Raw genomic sequence first — 21,655 nt, 5'->3', positions numbered from 1 at the left:
GTATTTCATCTATTTTCAAATAAATATATTCAACATTTCTAATATTTTAATACAAAAATTAAAAAATTAAAAAAAATTCTGTTTTATAAAAAAAAAAAAAAAAATTTAGACCGTGAGAACCCCACGGTCTGAAAAAAAAAAATCTGTTTTTAAAAAAAAAAAAACAATTTGAGACCGTGGGAATCCCACGGTCCTTATGGTTTTTGAAAAAAAAAAATCAATCATATTGATTCCCTAAAAATCGATTTATTAATTATGGTTTATGAAAAAAATTCTGGTTTACGCCCCCCCTCATTCTAAAAAGGCGCGAAAAGAAACCCTGAACCTCGAAATCCCAGAACCCTCATCGAGCAGTCGAGCTCTCTTCTCCTTTCTTCGACAGAACAGAAATGGAGTTGTACCCGCCATCACCAACCTCATCATCGTCTCCACGATCTCCATCTCCACATCAACATCAACAGCCCTCATCTCCGCCGAGAATAAGGAGACTTGAAGCGTCGGTGGTAAATAGGATTGCCGCGGGAGAGGTCATCCAGCGCCCCTCTGCTGCCGTCAAGGAGCTGGTCGAGAACTCTCTCGACGCTGCCTCCACATCCGTCTCTGTCTCTGTCAAGGACGGCGGCCTCAAGCTTCTCCTAGTCTCTGACGACGGCCATGGCATCCGTGTACCACTTCTTCCTTTATTTTTAATTTTGGATAATAATGATTATAAAATAGCAAACCAAAAGTAGGCCTCTGGTAACCCCTCTACTGTGCTAAGGGTAAATTCAACCCCTACTTTAATGTGATGTTGTATATTAAGCTCCTTACTCCAAAAAAAATAGTGTACTTTAAGCTCATCCTTGATCTGAACTGTGGATACAGTATGAGGATCTGCCAATACTATGTGAGAGGCATACCACATCAAAGCTATCAACGTATGAAGATCTACAAACAATCAAATCAATGGGTTTCAGAGGAGAAGCCTTGGCAAGCATGACATATGTTGGCCATGTCACTGTCACAACTATAACTGAAGGCCAGTTGCATGGCTATAGGTTAGCATTTGCACTAATGCACTAAATATTTAGTTTTTCCATAGGATGCGTCCATTTTGTGATCTAATCCAAAGTTATACCCTCAGCCTCAAATGGATTTGCAAGAATATTGGGGGAGGGGTGTGGGGATCAAAATAAACATCAATTCCTGCGAAAAATGATGGATACATTTATTTGAAGGTCCTGGTTTCAACCTATTTGGATGTGAATTCTGGTATGATAACCTTGTAATAAATGTTCTGCATATTTTCTAGCCTTATACAGTCTTAACAAGTTTTCCTTTTGTTCCTATACTGCATGAGTCGACAGCAAGAGCAAACTGTTAAGGATTGTATGGCACTGTTCCCTCGATCCTTATTTTCATTCCACTAATGAACTTTAACAATTAAAATGGCTAGCTTCTGGAACAGTAAGCACCGAAATGAGAATAGACGAAAACTTGAAGGACCGTATTCTTGCAATTTACTAAAAAAAATGATTAAATTTGAGGAATCATTCAAATTCCCGAAAGGAGCAGATAATTTAATATTAACATGAATAGAAATCTTTGATGAGTGTGGTAAGTAAACTATTCATGTTTCCAAGGGCTTTTTGGAAATTAAACAATATTTCTCATTTTTTCCTACACTGTAAGACAATAAAAAGGCAAAATCATTGGAGACGGTATGAGACTGTACCTCATATTCTTGTTTTTATACCCCTAGTTAAATTTAAGAATAAAAATGTGTAGCTAAATAGTAAGAACCAAAATTACTAAATAGACAAATTACTTTCATAATTTACTCGAGAATTGATTAAATTGTGAATCCTGCTGTAGTTACTAAAAGGTTAGAGGAGCCAAGATGCACTTCATATTTTCTGGGACCTTTTGTTTTGAATTAAAACATTTTTCATATTTTGAAATTGCAATCAAATACTTTTAAGGTTCTTTTGAATGGGTACTCATGATCAAAACCGATCATTTACGGTGCTGATTAGTGCTTTATTTACTATTTAATGTGTAGGAATTGTATTAGAAAAACCCACTTGGGGATGTAAATAATTTTTTTTTTATCAATATATTGTCAGCTGGCTTCTTGCCAGCTGACCTTAAAAAAAAAAGGTTCTTTTGTCCCAAATAATATGAACTTCAAATTGTGGTTAAATAGTGGGTATTCATAGAAAATCAGAAGCTATACTACTCTCTGATTTTTCTTTATTTGTTTAATTTCCTTCCCATTTTAACACAGGGTTTCCTATAGAGATGGTGTGATGGAGCATGAGCCCAAACCTTGTGCAGCAGTGAAGGGAACTCAGATAATGGTTTGAAATTTTAATTCTGGAAGTTCAAATACACTAATTTATTAACCTTATTCTTACTTTATAGTATATAAAATTAAGGATATATCAAACGAGGAAAATACCTCGATTATGCAACTAAACTTTAACCCAATGATCTCCTTCAATTTGACTTTAATGATGCTTTAAAAATAAAGGACAAATCGAACCAGTAAAACAAAACAGAACAAGGGACTGAAAGATTGGTGGAATGGCTGGTCAAATTGATATTGCAGGGACCTATTATACCACATCCTATTTGAAAGTTTGTTTTTTAACTTAATTCACAAGGCAGATCTATACAAACAATCTAATTTTTTACATATGGTCCAAGTGGACTCTTTATATATTCTGTTATTTTTTTAATAGGTGGAAAACCTATTTTACAATATGGCAGCCCGTAGGAAAACACTTCAGAACAGCAATGATGACTACCCAAAAATTGTGGATTTGATTAGCCGATTTGCTGTCCATCACATGAATGTGAATTTTTCGTGCCGTAAGGTAGGCTAACTTTTATGTTTTCTGGCCATGTTGATTTCAGAAATAGCTGTTAAGGATACTACCAACTGTGTTTACATTCATGGATAGTGGTATTTGTGCCATTACTTGTTCAAGTATAGCAATTTGGCCTAGTATGCTGAGATAGCAGAGAATTTATACAGGGCTCTTGTGTAGTGTTTCTTCCAATAGTTCATTTAAGCCGACTTAATTGGATAACTTATTTTCAACCTGACCTTTTCCCCCAATTGAACCCCCTTTTGCAATTCAGCTTCTATTTGTTCTACTTCACCCAAAATCAATTTAACCATCAATAGTTTGACTAAATTTAGCTTCGGTCTATCAAGGGAAAAGTAAACAATGAAATGCCAAGAAATAGATGCAAATATCTAAACTATGGTACTAAAGCAAGCATGGTGATGGTGTTCTATTATATATGACTAAACATCTGCATAATAGGTTAAGAGTTTCCTGTGTCTGACTCATCTGATGTAGTACTTTACCCCAATTACAGTATGGTTCCAATCGGGCAGATGTGCACACAGTTGGTGGGACCTCCAGGTTAGATACAATCCGAACCGTCTATGGTGCATCAGTGGCCCGTGATCTGATGGAGATATCTGTTTCAGATGACAACCCTGCCAGATCAATCTTCAAAATGGAGGGGTTTATTTCAAATTCAAACTATGTTGCAAAGAAGACAACCATGATCCTTTTCATCAATGGTATGCTGCACCCAATGATATGTGCTGATTCATTTGTCTGTTTAAGCTCACTTTTCTTTCTGTAATGCCTTTTCTTTTAACTTCTTAAGGTTTGATCCAGAAATTCTGTGAAAAACATTGTGGTAAAATTGGCTTAGGTTGAGTAATTATTGCAAACCTTACGTATATTCCTTCAGGGGAATTGAGTACCATATAACTGAGATTGCAAGTGTGCTACGAGTTACCAGTGTTTACTGTTGGAACTGATTTTCTGTTTTTATTCCATTTCTTGTGTCTGCAGATAGATTGGTGGACTGCACTGCCTTAAAAAGAGCAGTAGAGCTAGTATACTCAGCGACTCTTCCCAAAGCATCAAAGCCTTTCATCTACATGTCCATTAATCTGCCACCTGAGCATGTAGATGTCAATATACATCCTACGAAAAGAGAGGTATGCTCTATTAATGAAAAAATTTCATGACCTAGCTCACCCAAGAATTGCGACAACAATAGCTCCTCTAACCACCCCCACTCTAATGCCCACGCCCATGCCCACGCCCACGCCCACCCCCCACAAACACCCACATTCACACCTTCACATGCACACCTTTTTATAACCTTTTCGTTTTTTGTTTTAATAGTCACCATGTTGTTGACATGGAGGAAAATTTGAGGATTTATATCATATGAGGCCAAGTGAGAGGAATTAGTGTATATTGTGGAATAACTTTATAATCGAAATTAAATAAATTAAACTGTAAATATGTTCAGTTTAGTTGGTTTAAGATTTAAGGAAATAGTAATTTAACTAGAGTAAGGCTACGGTGAGTTGCGAAGTAAAACACGTTTTTACTTCACGCAATATCTTCATTTTCAAAGTTCAAATAGCCGATCCAAACCGTTAGATGTTTAATCTATATTAAAATATACTTGGAAACTAAATTTTACATTTTTTGGAATTTTTTTACTATTTATTAAGCCACTTTGAAAATCTGAAAATCCGGGTGAACAGTAAAAACAGTAAAAATTTCTGGACCGCTGGATCGGCGATTTTCAAAGTGGCTTAATAAATAGTAAAAAAATTCCAAAAAATGTAAAATTTGGTCTCCAAGCACATTTCAATATGGAGATCATGTTGAGCGGTTTGGATCGACATTTTGAACTTTAAAATCGTAAAATATGAGCGTGAAGTAAAATAGTCGCTTTACTTCGCAACTCACCGTAGCCCAACTCATTTAACTATGTCAATACAAATGCAATTTTTTTATTAACCTATTATGTGCTCTCAGGTTAGCCTTTTAGATCAGGACAGTCTTATTGACACAATTCAGAGTGCTGTCGAGTCCAAGCTTATGAGTTCTAACAGTACTCGCATATTCCAAACACAGGTTCTTTTTATTGTGTTTTTATTTTCTTATTTTTCTACCTGCGAAGACACTTAACCTTTCTATGACTAAGTTGACAATACATTACCAAATTATTTTTTGCTCTCTTGATAGGCTGTCAGTTCATCCTTACCAACTACTCAAATTAGCACGAGGAAAGACAAAGAACATAACATTGCTAATTCTGGTAAACTTGTCTTTTTTCTTACATTTTTTTTCTTTTCGAAATTCATTGTATTTATGAGGGTTTAACGGTTTAATCTCATCGATTGGTCATGTCCAAAATTAGTTTTGTTTGTCGAAATTCTGTAAAAAAGGATAATACACCTTAAAAAAGTCCCAGAGAGGCAAAAGTGATACCTTCCATTTGAAAACTACTGGGGATTTTGTTGGCGAAATGTAGCAAGCTATTATATTTGCAATTTTCATACTAATACAGTTCCTACACACAAATGCTTATATTTTTTTTTATTTGTAGGGACCCAGTTGCAGAAGGTGCCAGTAAATCAAATGGTGAGAACTGATCCGCGCAACCCATTTGGTAGGCTGCATTCGTATTGGAAAGATGAAGCACAATCGTCTAAGCAAGAAAAGAAGTCTGACCTTGTCTCCATGAGGTATGTATATATCACATTTTACAAGGTCCCTCCACATTCCTCATATATATTTTTTAAATCATTATTTTTGAGGCACCATTAATCTCGTAAGACAGCATGCTTGAGTATTCGGAGTGTATATATTTTTTGTATATTGAGTAATCTGTTTAGCATAAATCCTTCTTGTTTGGACTTGCAGGAGCGTTGTCGTAGCAAGGAGGAACTGGAAGGAGAATGCAGACTTTACAAGCATTGATCAGCTTCTTAGAGAAACTGATTCTAATGTTCATCCTGGTGAGTTGAGATATATGCTGTGTATACTTCATGGAGATTAAGCATGTACTGGTACTGTTCCAGTTTGTTAGTTGTTTTTCCTTTTTCTTTTGCTTAGTTGGAGAATGGGAAATGAAAAGTCTCAGTCAAAAAGAAAAGCAACAAGCTTTCCTCAAGGAATATATTGATGGATTTGTAAAAGTTTTGTGCCAGCTCAGTCTTATACTGGTAGGGTGTGAAAAGGTAGCAGACTTATAAAGGTAACCAATATTTAAATTAAGCCCAAATAGAATTGCAAAGTGGAAAAGTTGGATAATAGCAACTGAGTTTGATTGTTACTTGAAGGTTTTACATACAGTTATGTGATGTGAAGGAAGTGACAAACTCCCTTGAAATAAAATGTGAAGTCTGGGTTTGCATATTTTGATTCAAGTTATGTAATGTCTAAATTTTAATGTGTAGGCCTCTTGGACATAGTTAAGGACTGCACATATATCGGGCTTGCAGATGAAGTGTTTGCATTGCTGCAATACAACACTTATCTGTACCTTGTGAATGTGGTAAATGTAAGGTATGCAATTCCTCCATTTGTGTAGGAACCTCCAACAAGGGCCCCTGGAATATTTTCTTTACTGGGCACTTGATTTTTTTTTTTTTTTTAAATTATGTGTAGACTTTCTAAGGTACGTAAGATAAATTGTTTTAACTAGATAAATTTATGTTAAAATTCATGTTATATCTGGGTTAAGTAACTCGTATCTTTGAATTATAAAGTTTTTGCAATGAGAGCAATCATACCTTGTCTGCCAGAATGTTTATGTTGTGCTAAAAAAGTTTTTCTTTCTACATGGGATATATTTTATTTATACCAATCATATTTCTTTTTGTTTATATAAAGTGGATGGTTTCGCAGGTGCACTATTATTTATATATTCGTGACAATGTGAACAATATATAGTCGCATGCAAATGTATCTGTATTTTATGCTTTTGCACTAGAAGTTTCTATATCTTTAATAGAAGGTGATGTCCCACCCCATGAATAGAAAGATAACTTGTTGGATTGTTGTTCTTGTAAATGCAAAGCTTGCATTCAAAAGTTCTATTTTTTACCCCTGAACTTATTCTTGGTTCAGTCAGCCCCATGTTCATGCAATTGGTCCAATCCAGCCATCTTCAATGGCACTTGATTATGCTAAAGACACTTATAACATAGCACTGATGACAATTTGGTTTTGACATAGCAATGATTTTTCACTGGGTTGAAAAAGGATAGGTGATGAGGTGGTGCCGCATCATTGCCTCTAGTGAAGGGAGGGCTGGAAACCATGTTACAGTATTTCAAGGGGTTGACTGGACAAAAAAAAAAACCAAGCTTAGGGCTTTAATTGAACCAAGTGCAATAATATAATGGTCAAAATTAAGCTCTCTTCATCACTAAATTATAGTTTGATACTTTAGTTGACATTGTTTAATACTGTGCACTATATTATTTTTTTCCTCCATTTTTTATAACAGTAAAGAACTGATGTACCAGCAAGTGTTGCGCCGATTTTCAAAATTTAATGCCATCCAATTAAGCGAACCTGCGCCACTTCGAGATCTCCTATTGATGGCTCTCAAAGATGAGGAATTGGAGACCAGAGGAGATGAAACTGAGACTGATGATGATCTTAAGGAGAAGATTGCTCAGGTCGTTGCTCCCTCCCTGCCCCTCTCTCTCTCTTAGTTATCTGCATTTGTGTTGCATGGGGAAAAATGTTGCAGTATTCCACAGAATCTTGGGATTTGTGATGGGATGATTGTTAAGCATGTGTAGGAATTTGCTTAGACTAGACAATTATCCTAATCAATATGATTTTTTGTTTTAATTTGTCTAAGGATCTTTCAAATAAGTTGTAATTCTATTTCATTTGATGAACAGGTAGCAAAGTTGGTATTTAATAAAAAAAAAAATTATTCCATGGAAAAGCATTTGTTTCTGGTCCTTTCATTTATTTTGATGGATCCAGTGCAAACAAAGGCCGGCTATTTTGGTCTACTACACCTTTTTTTGATAAGATATCCTGTTCTAATGCAGGATGTTATTAAACTACTTGGGTTATATACCTTGTGCTTTTGGCTTTTTTTTTCCCTCAGTGATCACTATCAACCATCTGCATAATTTCTTTTTATTGGCTCTTCATCAATATAAACTCCTAAATTTTATTCAACTATTCTTCAACAGATGAACATAGAACTGCTCAAAGAGAAGGAGGACATGCTAGAGGATTATTTTGGTATAAAAATGGAAGATGGATGTCTGATTAGGTTACCTGTCATACTTGACCAGTATATTCCTGACATGGATCGCATCCCTGAATTCCTATTGAGTTTGGCAAATGATGTACACTCTTAGATCCTTTGATATTTCATGTTTTCTTTTGTTTTTCCTTTTCAATTATTCTGAGTAATTTTGTGTATCTGTTTATGCCTGCAAATCTAAAAGCATCTCACATCCCCTTTTGAACTTGAAAATTTTCATGAACAATTTACTTGGTATGATTGTATAGGAATGCCCATCTCAATTCATTTTTTTTTTCATTTGTATATTGAGAAACAGCTGGGGATGGGTAGTTTGGATAATGTAAACAAGAGAGGGCATGCTTATACTTTTCTTGTCACAAGGTTTTTGTTGTCTATCTTATGGTTTGCCAGGATGCCTGATTTTTTTTTTTTTTTATATGTTTCCATGGGCATACGTGGCCTTCTGAAAATCCAGTAAGGTTATAGCTTGAATTACCTCTAGTATTTTTGTTGAATTTTTTCACTTTGCTCAATTTATCAATTAACTTGTAGAGGTGAATTGCCAAATCTTGTTCCCGTAATGTAAAAAAGTTGACTATCCATCTGAAGCCGAAGCTTATAAAATGAGGTGGTTCCCATGGTAAATTGACAAATTTGCCCCTCAACACTTCTGGAAAACAAGGTTTTTGTTTTCAAGGCAAAGTCATTATTGATCATAGAAAATCTTTACTCACTGATATTTTTCTTATTTAACAGGTTGATTGGGATGATGAGAGAGAATGTTTTCAGACGATTTCAGCTGTCCTTGCAAACTTCTATGCAATACATCCTCCAATTCTACCCAATCCATCAGGAGATGGTATTCGTTTCTACAAGAAAAATAGGGAGGAGGCGGGTCTAGATAGCGAGATTTTAGCTGAGAAGTCAGGTTGGCCCTTTTTACATTATTGATTATAAAAATTTGTATGGACAATATAAGTTATGATGAGATCCAATACACCCTTGAAAATATACCATGCCTAGCTTTTCACTTTTCATTGAAGGTGCTTAATCACAATCCTTGTTCATTCTTGTGCAGAAAGTAGTGAGGTATAGGTGATATATTCATCAAATTTTATAGGTTTATAGGTTGTTATAATCTTGAATCTTGTTCTACATTTCGCTTTGTGAATCGTAATTAGGACTGCATAAGAAAAGCCTCAAAACACCCATCCTCCGGGACAAGTTCTTGATAGCAATAAACAAAAAGAGGCATGAATGTTTATAGGATGAATAAAAGGTAATACATAATAGGATAGGTACAATTTTTTAAGAGAGATGTGTCGCAGGCTTCTGAGATGTTCCGGTGATCCGTACCTTTTGGCAGGCAGGACCAATTCCTAATTATATTCTTTGTTTTCTTTTTTGCTTTAAGCAGTTGAAGAAGAGGTGGATGAAGAGTTAGTAGCAGAGGCTGAGACAGCGTGGTCTCAGCGAGAATGGAACATACAGCATGTCTTATTCCCGTCCATGCGCTTATTCCTTAAGCCCCCAAAATGCCTGGCAACTGATGGCACTTTTGTTCAGGTCTCTCTCTCTTTCTCTCTCCTCTCCTCTCTCTCTCTCACGCGCGCGCACTCACACACACAAACATACACATGTTTTGTCTTGCTTTGCTCATCTATAGCTTGATTGCAACAATGGGGATGATTTGAGGCTATTTGATATTTGAGAGATTTTGTAATGTTTAATTGCTTAACTGAGGGTTAATTTCAGTTAAATTGATTTAAGCCATAGTTGCACAAGCGAGGGTCTTTTTCTCACCCAAAAAGAAATGCAGCATTTAGGTTCAATAGAAGAAGAATTAGGGTGCACTGAGGCTTGGCTTGCAAAACTAATTCTAATTGGGTTTTGATTTGGTAGAAATTGCCTTGGAATCTTGGTACTGTAAAAGTTGGGCCTAGTACCTTTATGTAAAAACTGAACTCACAATCCTATACAGAGAACACCCTAATGCATGCAATATCCCTTTGTAAGGAATACTTTTCTTGTTTGTGTTGTCCTTTATAGGAAATATAAATGAATTGTCTGATGTTTTGATAGGTTGCCTCTCTGGAAAAGCTCTACAGAGTTTTCGAACGATGTTGAAGGTTCTGACTTATAACTGCAAGGATTGCTGATTTTGGTATATATTAGAGAACTCATAAAATATTTTGTTCTGTTTTTTCTGTTTGTATATTTTTTTCTAGCTAGAGCACAGCATTATAGCCTGCTGAATTTTTTGCATCTCCTTGTAAAAGCTTTACACCTTTGTCTTACGCAAACAGTATGCAGCTTTAGTATTGATTACTGTGAGGTTTGCATAGACGCATAACAGATGTGTCTAAATTCAGAAGTTGCATTATATATGCTCTGGCATTCTTATTTCTAAACAAACTCAATGCTTTCAATATGGCTTTCTTCAAATCATAATCTTTAAATCTCTGAACTTTTCAACGGGGTCAGCCATCCATTATTTGATTAAAAAACTTGATGATTCTGTATCGTAGTATTAACATAATGACATGAAAGTGAACATAAATGTTTCTGTTGTTCAGGTTCTAATTGCAACTGTCTTGTTTAGACCAGACTAGATTATCCCCTCCAGAACCACATCAATAATACCATCTAATAGTTAAAATATAAAACTACATCTTATATTTCAACAAGTATTTTTACAAGCATTTATTCAGTAATTTCAAATTGCTAGAAAAATTACCATTAATATGAATTGACATTCTTTTTTAAATATGCATACAAGGTAGCAAGTAGCAACACTCAAATCTCAAAAGCAGACACATCAAAGCTCTCAGAAAGTCCGGTACCAGTCTTGAATGTAATCTTCTGTTTAGAAGCCTCTTCATTGTAAACCTCAACCACAGAGAGCCAGAGAAATAACTCTTTAGTTTTAACCCCAGTTATGGTCTTCACCTTCCCTTTCTCCACAAAAGCTGTCACCTCGGTTGCGTACGACACCACCTGTTTGATCTTCTTGAAAGTATGGTCTATCTTTTTCTTCTGAATGAACCATATGAAACCGGCATTTCTGTTATAACCGAACTCTTCTATATTTTCAAGAGGAAAGAGGCCCTTCGGGAGACCCAGCTCTTCGAGCATCTGAATAGACTTCTTCTTGCAATCAGCATCTCCTCTGGTGATATCGGCACTTTCACGGTGGGTGTTAATTATTTGAGCTGCCATTTAAATGTTTGATGTAGTTAATGAAGTGTTGTTGATATGATTAAGATAGCATAGTGGGAGTAGGCTTATATAGAGAGGGTCTGAACTCGGAAGTAGGGGATGTGAGTGGGACTAGGCTTAAGATTAAGATAGCATAGTTGGTCTGAAGTAATTTGGAGGCTTGTTTATTGAAATTGTTAGCCATATTGGACTTCTCAGCTGGTTAGGTCCGGTTTGCGACTCTGGCGTGTACTGGAAACTGGAAATTAGTCCTATTTGGTTAGACCGTGCAATTCACGGTAGACGGCGCCAATTAATGTATTTGTTTTTTTTTTGTTTAGTAATAAATAAATTCGGTTGTCCTATGTGGACCGTTAAGTACACGTCAAGCGGTCAAAGAACACGCATTAAAAAAAAATGGTAAATAATAAAATAAAAGAAAATATGCAATCCTAGTCTCATTAGTGCAAAATTGACCAACTCGATCGATCGGTCAAACAAACAACATGAACAAAACTGCAATAGTTACATGTACACTTGAGCAAAAAAATATCTTGGAACAAGACCGTGGATTTACTATATAAACATCCCAAGCCTCTCTTTCTTCTCATCCCTCTCCCTCAAATCCTCCATTAACAAAAGCACCTTTTGCTATAAAAAGAGAGGAGTACATCCGCGAAAAATGACATCTAAAACTATCGACAGCTACCGCAACAGTGCCGAAATCATAAAAGGAGATGCAGAATGCAAGAAAATGTCGGTTCAATTGCTGGAAGAGCTCGGGCTACCGAAGGGCCTCTTTCCTCTCGAAAACATAGAAGAGTTCGGTTATAATAGAAATGCCGGTTTTATATGGTTCATTCAAAAGAAAAAGATAGAACACACTTTCAAAAAAATCAAGCAAGTGGTGTCATACGCCACCGAGGTTGCAGCTTTTGTAGAGAAGGGGAAGGTGAAGAAAATAACTGGGGTTAAAACTAAAGAGCTGTTGCTCTGGCTTTCGGTAGTCGAGGTTTACATAGAAGAAGGTTCAAAAGAGAAGGTTACATTTAAGACAGGCACCGGTCTTTCCGAGAGTTTTGATGTGTCTGCTTTTGAGCTGCTCGAGTAACAAATTATGTCTTAAGATTATTGACGTGCGTTTGAGGCCATAAATTAATTACAAGTATGCTGGTTGCCTGGTTTTTTTTTTTTTTTTTTTAAGTTGAATTGTAATTTGGAGTGGTAAGTTCCTGTAAACTATCTAGAAGCTGGTTAATATGTTGCTTGCTTGCATGTTTTAATTTTGTGCTACTGTTAAACATTGTCAACTTGGCTTGTAATTGTCTTATTTCAGCAATGGAATGGACCTCTAAAACATTTTTATTTTAAAAAAAAAGTTGCTGTAAATTTATTATGGCAATACATAATTGGATGAAATACATTTTTCATGTAAAATTTGTGCTATTTAACAGCTGTTGTATCAAAATTGCTGGTGTTGATGCGCATATCCATTTTGTCGTCTCCAGAACAGAAGGTTATATAGCCTTATAGGATTTGACTAGAGAAAATAGAAGAAGGGTTGCAATGATTGCTGGGCCGATTGAAGGGTGGCCGAAACCAGAAAATATTTACAAGGCCGAAATAGGAATTAAGGTGGCAGAAATTGAAGAAATTTTTTTGAGCAACGGTCTTCAAGTTATCTAACTATTTAATATTTATAATTTTTTTTTTTTTTGAATTTCGAATATACAATCCCCTACATAGATAGTCTTATTTTCATCGCTAGACTAAAAATTGGTTCTCAGAAATTGAAGAAAATTAAGCGGTCAGGTCCAAATTTCAAAAACTGAATAAAATCTGGACCAAATTTATGCACCAATTAAGAACTAAATTGAAAAAAGCAGTTCAATGGAGAGTCAAATCGATCAATCAACCAACAAAGACGCGTATTAATATACATGCTAACTTGAGAAAAACTCACAAGGCTATATACCTAAGAGGTATAATGTGTCCTATAGATCCAAAAAATCTCAAGTTGAGATGTGTTAAAATTAATAACAAAAGACATACGGAGAAGCAATTTTTGGGTGCACTTGCCAAAAGCAAAATATGAAAAATTTGCCAATTACATCCAATTCCGGAAAATGTAAAAAATTATCTATCGTTCAGGTTCTAATTGAGATGAAATTGCATCTTCATTGAATATATATCTGTCGTTCAGGTTCTAATTGCAACTTTGTATATTAATTGTTTAGACCAGACAAGATTATCCCCTCCAAAACCACACATCTCTATCAATAATGCCATCTAATTTATTTATTTTTTTTGAGAAACCAGGCAAATGTTGCAGTTAAAACATAAAACTATATTTCATATTCAACAATTTTTTTTTGTATAAGCATTTATTTCAGTATCAGAGTAATATCGAAGATTACAGCTTGCTAGAAAAAAAAATATTATTAATATAAATTGACATTTTTTTTAATACGCACACAAGGTAGTAGCAACACTTAAATCTCAAAAGCAGACACATCAAAACTCTCAGAAAGTCCGGTACCAGTTTTGAATGTAATCTTCTGTTTAGAAGCCTCTTCATTGTAAACCTCAACAACAGAAAGCCAGAGCAGCAGCTCTTTAGTTTTAACCCCGGTTATCTTTTTCAACTTCCCTTTCTCCACAAAAGCTGTCACCTCGGTAGCGTACGACACCACCTACTTGATCTTCTTAAAAGTATGTTCTATCTTTTTCTTCTGAACGAACCATATGAATCCAGCATTTCTGTTATAACCGAACTCTTCTATGTTTCCAAGAGGAAAGAGGCCCTTCGGAAGGCCCAGCTCTTCAAGCATCTGAATAGACTTCTTCTTGCAATCGGCATCTCCTCTGGTGATATCTGCACCATCGCGGTGGTTGTTAATGATTTGAGTTGCCATTTAAATGTTTGAGGTCTGTGTGGTTGTTTTATGGATGGAGTTATTGAAGTGTTGATAAATATGAATAAGATTGCATAGTGGGAGTAGGCTTATATAGAGAGGGTCTGAAGTAGGGGATGTGAATGAGAGGTCATGCATGTTGATTGTGTATGGGAATTGGGAAGTTGACTTGGTGTAATATTGGACAGAAATTTTTATAAATACTCAAAAATAAAATAAAATTACGGAATCTACCCACGTTTTGAATGAAATTCGAAATGTACCCAATCCGGTTATCCAGTAATCGGATTTTCAATTTATTTCCAGTGACCCAATTTCCGGAATTGAGAAAAATGTTCGGTTACTGAGTAACTGGAAATATGGTCTGAGTCCGATTATCCAATAACCGGTTTTGGTCCGGTTATTTGGTAACCGATTTTTTTTTTATAAACTCATTTTTTTTATAATATATGTATATGTATATGTAGTATATGTATATGGATATGTAGTATATGTATATGCATATGTAGATGTATATGCATATGTAGATGCATATGCATATGTAGATGGATATGCATATGTATATTTATATGTATATGTATGTATAGAGATGAGCTATGGTGAGTTGCGAAGTAAAACGCGTTTTTACTTCACGCCGTATTTTCATTTTGAAAGTCCAAACGACCGATCCAAACCGTTAGATGTGATCTCCATATTGTAATGTGCTTGGAGACCAAATTTTACATTTTTTGGAATTTTTTTACTATTTATTAAGCAATTTTGAAAACTGTTGTTTTGCTATGAACAGTAAAAACAGTAAAAATTTCTGGACCATCAGATCAGCGATTTTCAAAATTGCTTAATAAATAGTAAAAAAGTCCAAAAAAATGTAAAATTTGGTCTCCAAGCACATTTAAATATGGAGATCATGTTGAGCAGTTCGGATCGGTCGTTTGGATTTTCAAATCGCAAAATATGAGTGTGAAGTAAAATAGTCGCTTTACTTCGCAACTCACCGTAGCCCATCTCATATGTATATGTAATATAATATATGTATATGTATATATATGTATATATAATAAGGAGGGATCAAGTTACAACACTTGAAAGTTACAACAAAGTTACAACATCATTTTTTTTCATTTTCAAAGTCCAAATCGTCGATCCAAACCGTTAGATATTCAATCTATATTAAAATGTGCTTGCAGACCAAATTTTACATTTTTTGAAATTTTTTTGCTATTTATTAAGATGGGTACAAAATTGCTGTTTTTTAATGGTGCAGAATTTTAATAAAAACAGCGATTTTGTACCCATCTTAATAAATAGCAAAAAAATTTCAAAAAATGTAAAATTTGGTCTGCAAGCACATTTTAATATAGATTGAATATCTAACGGTTTGGATCGACGATTTGGACTTTGAAAATGAAAAAAAAATGATGTTGTAACTTTGTTGTAACTTTCAAGTGTTGTAACTTGATCCCCCGATTTTTTTATTTATATCCAAAAATTAAATCAAATTACAAAAAATAACCGAAGTATCGTTGAATTTCAATTTCTACCCAATCCGGTTATCCAATAACCGGATTTGAGATAAATGTCCGGTTATCCAACAACCGAAATCAAGAAATATAACCGGTTATTGGATAACCGGAAAGTTATGTTTTTGTTTTGTTTTTTTTTTTTTTTAAAGAAAACCCGGTTAATCACTAACCGGAAAGTAAGTTTTTTTTTTTTTTTTTTTTTTTAAACCAGAAATTTCGAATTTTTTTTATTTTTTATATTAAAATATTAGAAATGTTGATTATATTTCTTTAAAAATAGATGAAATACAATATAATTTGATTTATTAGAAAGACTGCAACAAATAACCCGGATTAATATTTTTCAGGCCGGATTTTTCGCGGCTGTAAGAAAAATTAATATATTTCTTTATGTGCTATTGGAAAAAAATAAAAATGCTTAGATTCTGAGTTATTGATTCCGGTTCAAAAGTCACTTCTAGGTAATCTAGAAAATATTGTGATCCATCTAGTAAATTTAATTAATAAAAAGTTGTTTCTATTTTTGAAAAAAATAAAAACTTTAATTTATTTAATAATTGTTTTTCAAAAAAGAATTATCAAATTAGAAACAACTTTTTATTAATTAAATTTATTAGATGGATCACAATATTTTCTAGATTACCTAGAAGTGACTTTTGAACCGGAATCAATAACTCAGAATCTAAGCATTTTTATTTTTTTCCAATAGCACATAAAGAAATATATTAATTTTTCTTACAGCCGCGAAAAATCCGGCCTGAAAAATATTAATCCGGGTTATTTGTTGCAGTCTTTCTAATAAATCAAATTATATTGTGTTTCATCTATTTTTAAAGAAATATAATCAACATTTCTAATATTTTAATATAAAAAAAAAATCGAAATTTCTGGTTTAAAAAAAAAAAAAAAAAAAAAAAAAAAAAATTACTTTCCAGTTAGTGATTAACCGGGTTTTCTTTAAAAAAAAAAAAAAAAAAACATAACTTTCCGGTTATCCAATAACCGGTTATATTTCTTGAGTTCGGTTGTTGGATAACCGGACATTTATCCCAAATCCGGTTATTGGATAACCGGATTGGGTAGAAATCAAAATTCAACGATACTTCGGTTATTTTTTGTAATTTGATTTAATTTTTGGATAGAAATAAAAAAATCGGTTGATCCCTCCTCATATATAATATAATATATGTATAAAATATGTATATGTATATCAAATTTGACCTCTGCTGGTAAATCTGAAAGTTTGGACTGATACACGGACCAAACTGCAAAAGTGATTACACTAGCATGTAGAGCATTCAAAAATACACAGAATTGACACAAATTTCAATTTATTTGGATTTTTCTACAGTTAGTTATGAATTTTCAAAGTTCAGCTTTCGAAAAAACTTTAAATAGCCATAACTTTGGCTAGGAAAGTTGGATTTGCGCGTATGACCACTTTTCGGAAAGGGGGGACGAGACGGATCCAATTTTGCCTGGGAGAAACTCGAGCATCGTCGTATCCGAAGCATCAGAATTTCAAAAAAACGTTGTTTAGTGTCTCAAAAATTCAGTTTAAGTTTTCGTTCAACAGTAGACGTACAACGTATTTTGTTTCGTTTGGGTTTTTCTTTATAAACTCATTTTTTATAATATATGTATATATAATATAATATATGTATATGTATATATAATATAAGTGGAGGGATCAAGTTACAACACTTGAAAGTTACAACAAAGTTACAACATCTATTTTTTTTCATTTTCAAAGTCCAAATCGTCGATCCAAACCGTTAGATATTCAATCTATATTAAAATGTGCTTGGAGACCAAATTTTACATTTTTTGAAATTTTTTTGCTATTTATTAAGATGGGTACAAAATCGCTGTTTTTTAATGGTGCAGAATTTTAATAAAAACAACGATTTTGTACCCATCTTAATAAATAGTAAAAAAATTTCAAAAAATGTAAAATTTGGTCTCCAAGCACATTTTAATATAGATTGAATATCTAACGGTTTGGATCGACGATTTGGACTTTGAAAATGAAAAAAATAGATGTTGTAACTTTGTTGTAACTTGATCCCTCCTCATAATATAATACATGTATAATATATGGGAGAGTATCCGGTTATCCAATAACCGGTTTTGGTCCGGTTATTTGGTAACTTTTTTTTTAATAATATATGTATATGTATATGTATAATATAATATATCTATATATACAAATATTATACATATACATATATTATATGAGATGGGCTACGGTGAGTTGCGAAGTAAAACGCGTTTCTACTTCACGCAATATCTTCATTTTCAAAGTTCAAAACTTCGATCCGAACCGTTAGATGTGATCTCCATATTGAAATGTTCTTGGAGACCAAATTTTACATTTTTTTTGAATTTTTTTACTATTTATTAAGCCACTTTGAAAATCTGAAAATCCTGGTGAACAGTAAAACAGTAAAAATTTCTGGACCACCGGATTGGCGATTTTCAAAGTGGCTTAATAAATAGTAAACAAATTTAAAAAAATGTAAAATTTGGTCTCCAAGCACATTTCAATATGGAGAACAAGATGAACGGTTCGGATCGACATTTTGAACTTTAAAATCACAAAATATGTGCGTGAAGTAAAATAGTCGCTTTACTTTGCAACTCACCGTAGCTCATCTCATATTACATATACATATACATATACATAGGATTTGGCTAATATGCTATGGGTAGCTAAGAGGCCTCCCGTGCTACGGCTCAATATTTGACTTTTCAAAATCCTAACGATCGATCCGAACCGTTCATCTTGTTCTCCATATTAATATGTGTTTGGAGACCAAATTTTACATTTTTTGGAAATTTTTTACTATTTTTTTAGATTTATTGAATATCGCTGTTTTTTATGGTCCAGATTTGTCTGAAAAACAGCGATTTTCAATAAATCTAAAAAAATAGTAAAAAATTTCCAAAAAATGTAAAATTTGGTCTCCAAGCACATATTAATATGGAGAACAAGATGAACGGTTCGGATCGACCGTTACAATTTTGAAAAGTCGAATATTGAACCGTAGCACGGGAGGCCTCTTAGCTACCCATAGCACCGTAGCCAAGTCCGAGTTTATAAAAAAAAAAAAAAAAAAAAAACGGCCAAAACCGGTTATTGGATGACCAGACTCAGACCATATTTCCGGTTACTGAGTAACCGGACATTTTTTCCAATTCCGGGAATTGGGTCACCGGAAAGAAATTCAAAATCCGGTTACTGGGTAACCGGATTGGGTACATTTCGAATTCCATTCAAAACGTGAGTAGATTCCGTAATTTCATTTTATTTTTGGGTATTTATAAAAATTTCGGATTATTGGAGGTCTGCTAATTAATTGAAACAGTTAGCCATAATGGACTTCTGATCAAGTCTCAACTGGTCAGGCCGGGCTCCCGAGTTTGACGTGTACAAGAAACTAGTCCTATTTGGTTAGACCGTACAATTTACGGTATACAGCGCCAATTAATGTATTTGGTTTTCATTTTGTAATAAATTGTGCTCTCCAACTGTCCAAGCTAGGTCGACCGTTAAGCAGACGGCAGGCGGTCGTCGGTCAAGGAACATAGACATAGAAAAATATAATATAGTAAATAATAAAATAACCAATCCTATAGTCTCAGTAGTGCAAAATACATAGATAGGAAGTCAAGGAACAAAGACAGAGAAAAATAAAATATTGATAAATAATAAAATAACTAATCCTAGTCCCATTAGTGCATAATATATATATAGATACGGGTGTCAACGGCTACGATAAGGTTGGAGGAAAGCATTTTTTTATCCATACCTCTTATTAATTGTTTTTTATTCGTACTTAAACTTTATTCGTTACAAATTATTTTATCTGTATTCTACTCTTATTTGTTATAATTGTCGGATAACAAAATAATAGTGGTAAATAATAGATAATGTTAATTTAATAATTATTATTATTATTTACTAAATAAAATATTAAGGAACATCCATTTTACACATATATACATGTTTTAATTGTTAAGTATAACACAACTATCAAAATAGTGGAGAATGTATATTCATTGCTCATTGATTTATATAATATATATATTTTTTTATAATTATCCGATCATATAACGGATATGGAATAGGCTTTACCTGTACTCTTATCCGTTTAGATAACGAAAAGAATCTTTACTCGTATCCGTACCCGATCAGTTTATGAAAAAAAATCCTACCTATATCTATCTTGTCGAATACTGTACTAATCGGATAAATAAATAAAAGGTTGCTATTGACACCCCCTATGTATAGACCAACTCGGTCAAACAAACAACGTGAACCATACTGCAATAGTTACATTTACTGATGTACACTTCAACAAAATAATATCTTAGAACCAGGTCCGGCCCTTACCCAGGATACCCAGGGCGATGGTCCCGGACCTCAAAATTCAAGAGGGTCCAAAAAAATGATTTAGTTTGTATATGTTAAAAAAAATATATATATATGCCGTTTCTTCACGGTGAAACGAGAGAAGATCAGAAGAAACCTATCTCCTCCCACGAGGTACGATCTCGTTCTGTGACTGCGAGTGTGAGGTGGCGTCTTAACTGGGCGAAGCAGAGGTAGACGCAAAGGCGGCGTCTGATTAGGGCGAGACTAATGCAGTGACGCAACGTCTGAATTGGGTTAGGTGAGACGGCGACCGCAGCCTCTAGATTGGACTGCCGGGGGCTGACTGGCAAAGCCCTGGTCCCTAGAATGTACAATCTGGTGATTCTGGTATCGTCAAGCACTCAAGCCGAAGCCTCTCGGTCTCCATCTGGTAATTTTTCTAGCCTCTGCCAATTTTTTTTTTTACAGTGAAGATTAATGTTCTATCAACCTTCTCTCATTTTGCGCTGGCATCTGATTTTTAATTATTGGTAATCAAATAACAAGAATACAGAAAATATTTTTTAGTGCCCCAAAAGTTTCAACATTAAAATTATAAGAAGTACAAATAGAGTAATTTTAACTTAGTCTCTGCCATTTTTTTTTGTTTTTACCGCGAAGATCAAATTTGAATAAATATTGGAAAAAAAATATGTTGAAAATTATTGACGTTGAACATATAATTAATTATTTTGTTTCTAAAAATATAAGGAGTCATTTTAGATGAGATGTGGTTTATATGTGTTTTTTGTGCGGCATACAAGTGTTCAAAATTGATTTTTCAAGAAGCAAGAAGTATGGTGTGAACATGTTACATGTTTTATTTCGAGGGGTATTGGTTTTATGTTTTTCTATTTTGTATGATCTATTGGCATATTGATTGTTAATTAACGGATAAAACTTACAAATTACTCCGTTAATCTTCGTGCGGAAGCGGATCTTGCGAGCGTAGCAGTATCACTGGTTCTGCAAAGAATCACAAGCCGAAGCCGGAAGCCCTGCGTTTTCCACGACCTAAGACCTTCAAGTATTAACATAGTGCTTCTTGGTGTTTTTCTTGTATTACGAAAATAGTGGTTCTGTTATTTCTGTTAAGTAACAGAGAGAGAGAGAGAGTGATTGGGTTTATATAAAAACCTGTTACGTTACGAAATTTTTACAATTAAATTAAAATGATTTAAAAGAAAGAATCAAGTTAATTGTGTTAATAAAATGGAAGTTTAAACCTTAATTAAGGTTTCCCTAAATAAGTAAGTTAATTGTGAATTGAAATCGCGTCGAAATTTCGAGATTTCAGAACATTATAGGCTCAGTGCGGATGGGGTCCATCCGCAGTGCGGGTAAGGGTCCATCCGCAGTGCGGGTAAGGATCCATCCGCAGTGCGAGTGGGGTGCATCCGCACTCATTAAAATTCTGTGTTGGTCCAAAAATCGGCTAAGTAGTGAGTGCGGATGGGGTCCATCCGCAGTGCGGGTAAGGGTCCATCCGCAGTGCGGGTAAGGGT

The 21,655-nt window shown here is 34.2% G+C and overlaps 4 protein-coding genes across 5 annotated transcripts; 2 read left to right on the top strand and 2 right to left on the bottom strand.

Moving 5' to 3' along the window:
• Nucleotides 1-294: 294 nt before the first annotated feature.
• On the top strand, nt 295-10,484 carry MLH1 (MUTL-homolog 1). Of its 2 annotated transcripts, none has more exons than XM_078324069.1 (16): nt 295-665; nt 865-1,037; nt 2,267-2,339; nt 2,724-2,858; nt 3,370-3,580; nt 3,861-4,009; nt 4,848-4,946; nt 5,058-5,130; nt 5,422-5,560; nt 5,739-5,833; nt 6,275-6,383; nt 7,330-7,504; nt 8,039-8,197; nt 8,854-9,025; nt 9,515-9,663; nt 10,180-10,484. In XM_078324069.1, the coding sequence occupies exons 1-16, from the start codon at nt 390-392 to the stop codon at nt 10,222-10,224; spliced, it is 2,232 nt and encodes a 743-aa protein (XP_078180195.1). In that variant the 5' UTR covers nt 295-389; the 3' UTR covers nt 10,225-10,484. The 2 variants fall into 2 exon arrangements, with proteins under 2 accessions (XP_078180195.1, XP_078180194.1); XM_078324068.1 differs by having other exon boundaries at nt 9,512-9,663.
• Nucleotides 10,485-10,815: 331 nt separating this feature from the next.
• LOC144574201 (uncharacterized) lies at nt 10,816-11,359 on the bottom strand. The gene has a single exon (XM_078324100.1). The coding sequence runs from the start codon at nt 11,314-11,316 to the stop codon at nt 10,894-10,896; it is 423 nt and encodes a 140-aa protein (XP_078180226.1). The 5' UTR covers nt 11,317-11,359; the 3' UTR covers nt 10,816-10,893.
• Nucleotides 11,360-11,863: 504 nt separating this feature from the next.
• On the top strand, nt 11,864-12,596 carry LOC144574180 (uncharacterized). Its single transcript, XM_078324066.1, has one exon. The coding sequence runs from the start codon at nt 11,978-11,980 to the stop codon at nt 12,404-12,406; it is 429 nt and encodes a 142-aa protein (XP_078180192.1). The 5' UTR covers nt 11,864-11,977; the 3' UTR covers nt 12,407-12,596.
• Nucleotides 12,597-13,787: 1,191 nt separating this feature from the next.
• Nucleotides 13,788-14,210, bottom strand: LOC144573897 (uncharacterized). Its single transcript, XM_078323677.1, has 2 exons — nt 14,066-14,210; nt 13,788-13,960 (listed from the first exon to the last, which is right to left on the bottom strand). The coding sequence occupies exons 1-2, from the start codon at nt 14,208-14,210 to the stop codon at nt 13,788-13,790; spliced, it is 318 nt and encodes a 105-aa protein (XP_078179803.1).
• Nucleotides 14,211-21,655: the final 7,445 nt, after the last annotated feature.

The sequence above is a fragment of the Carex rostrata genome, chromosome 22 (genome assembly GCF_964058835.1).
Source record: "Carex rostrata chromosome 22, lpCarRost1.2, whole genome shotgun sequence".
Lineage (NCBI taxonomy): Eukaryota > Viridiplantae > Streptophyta > Magnoliopsida > Poales > Cyperaceae > Carex > Carex rostrata.
This window is presented reverse-complemented; position numbering and strand designations above follow the sequence as displayed.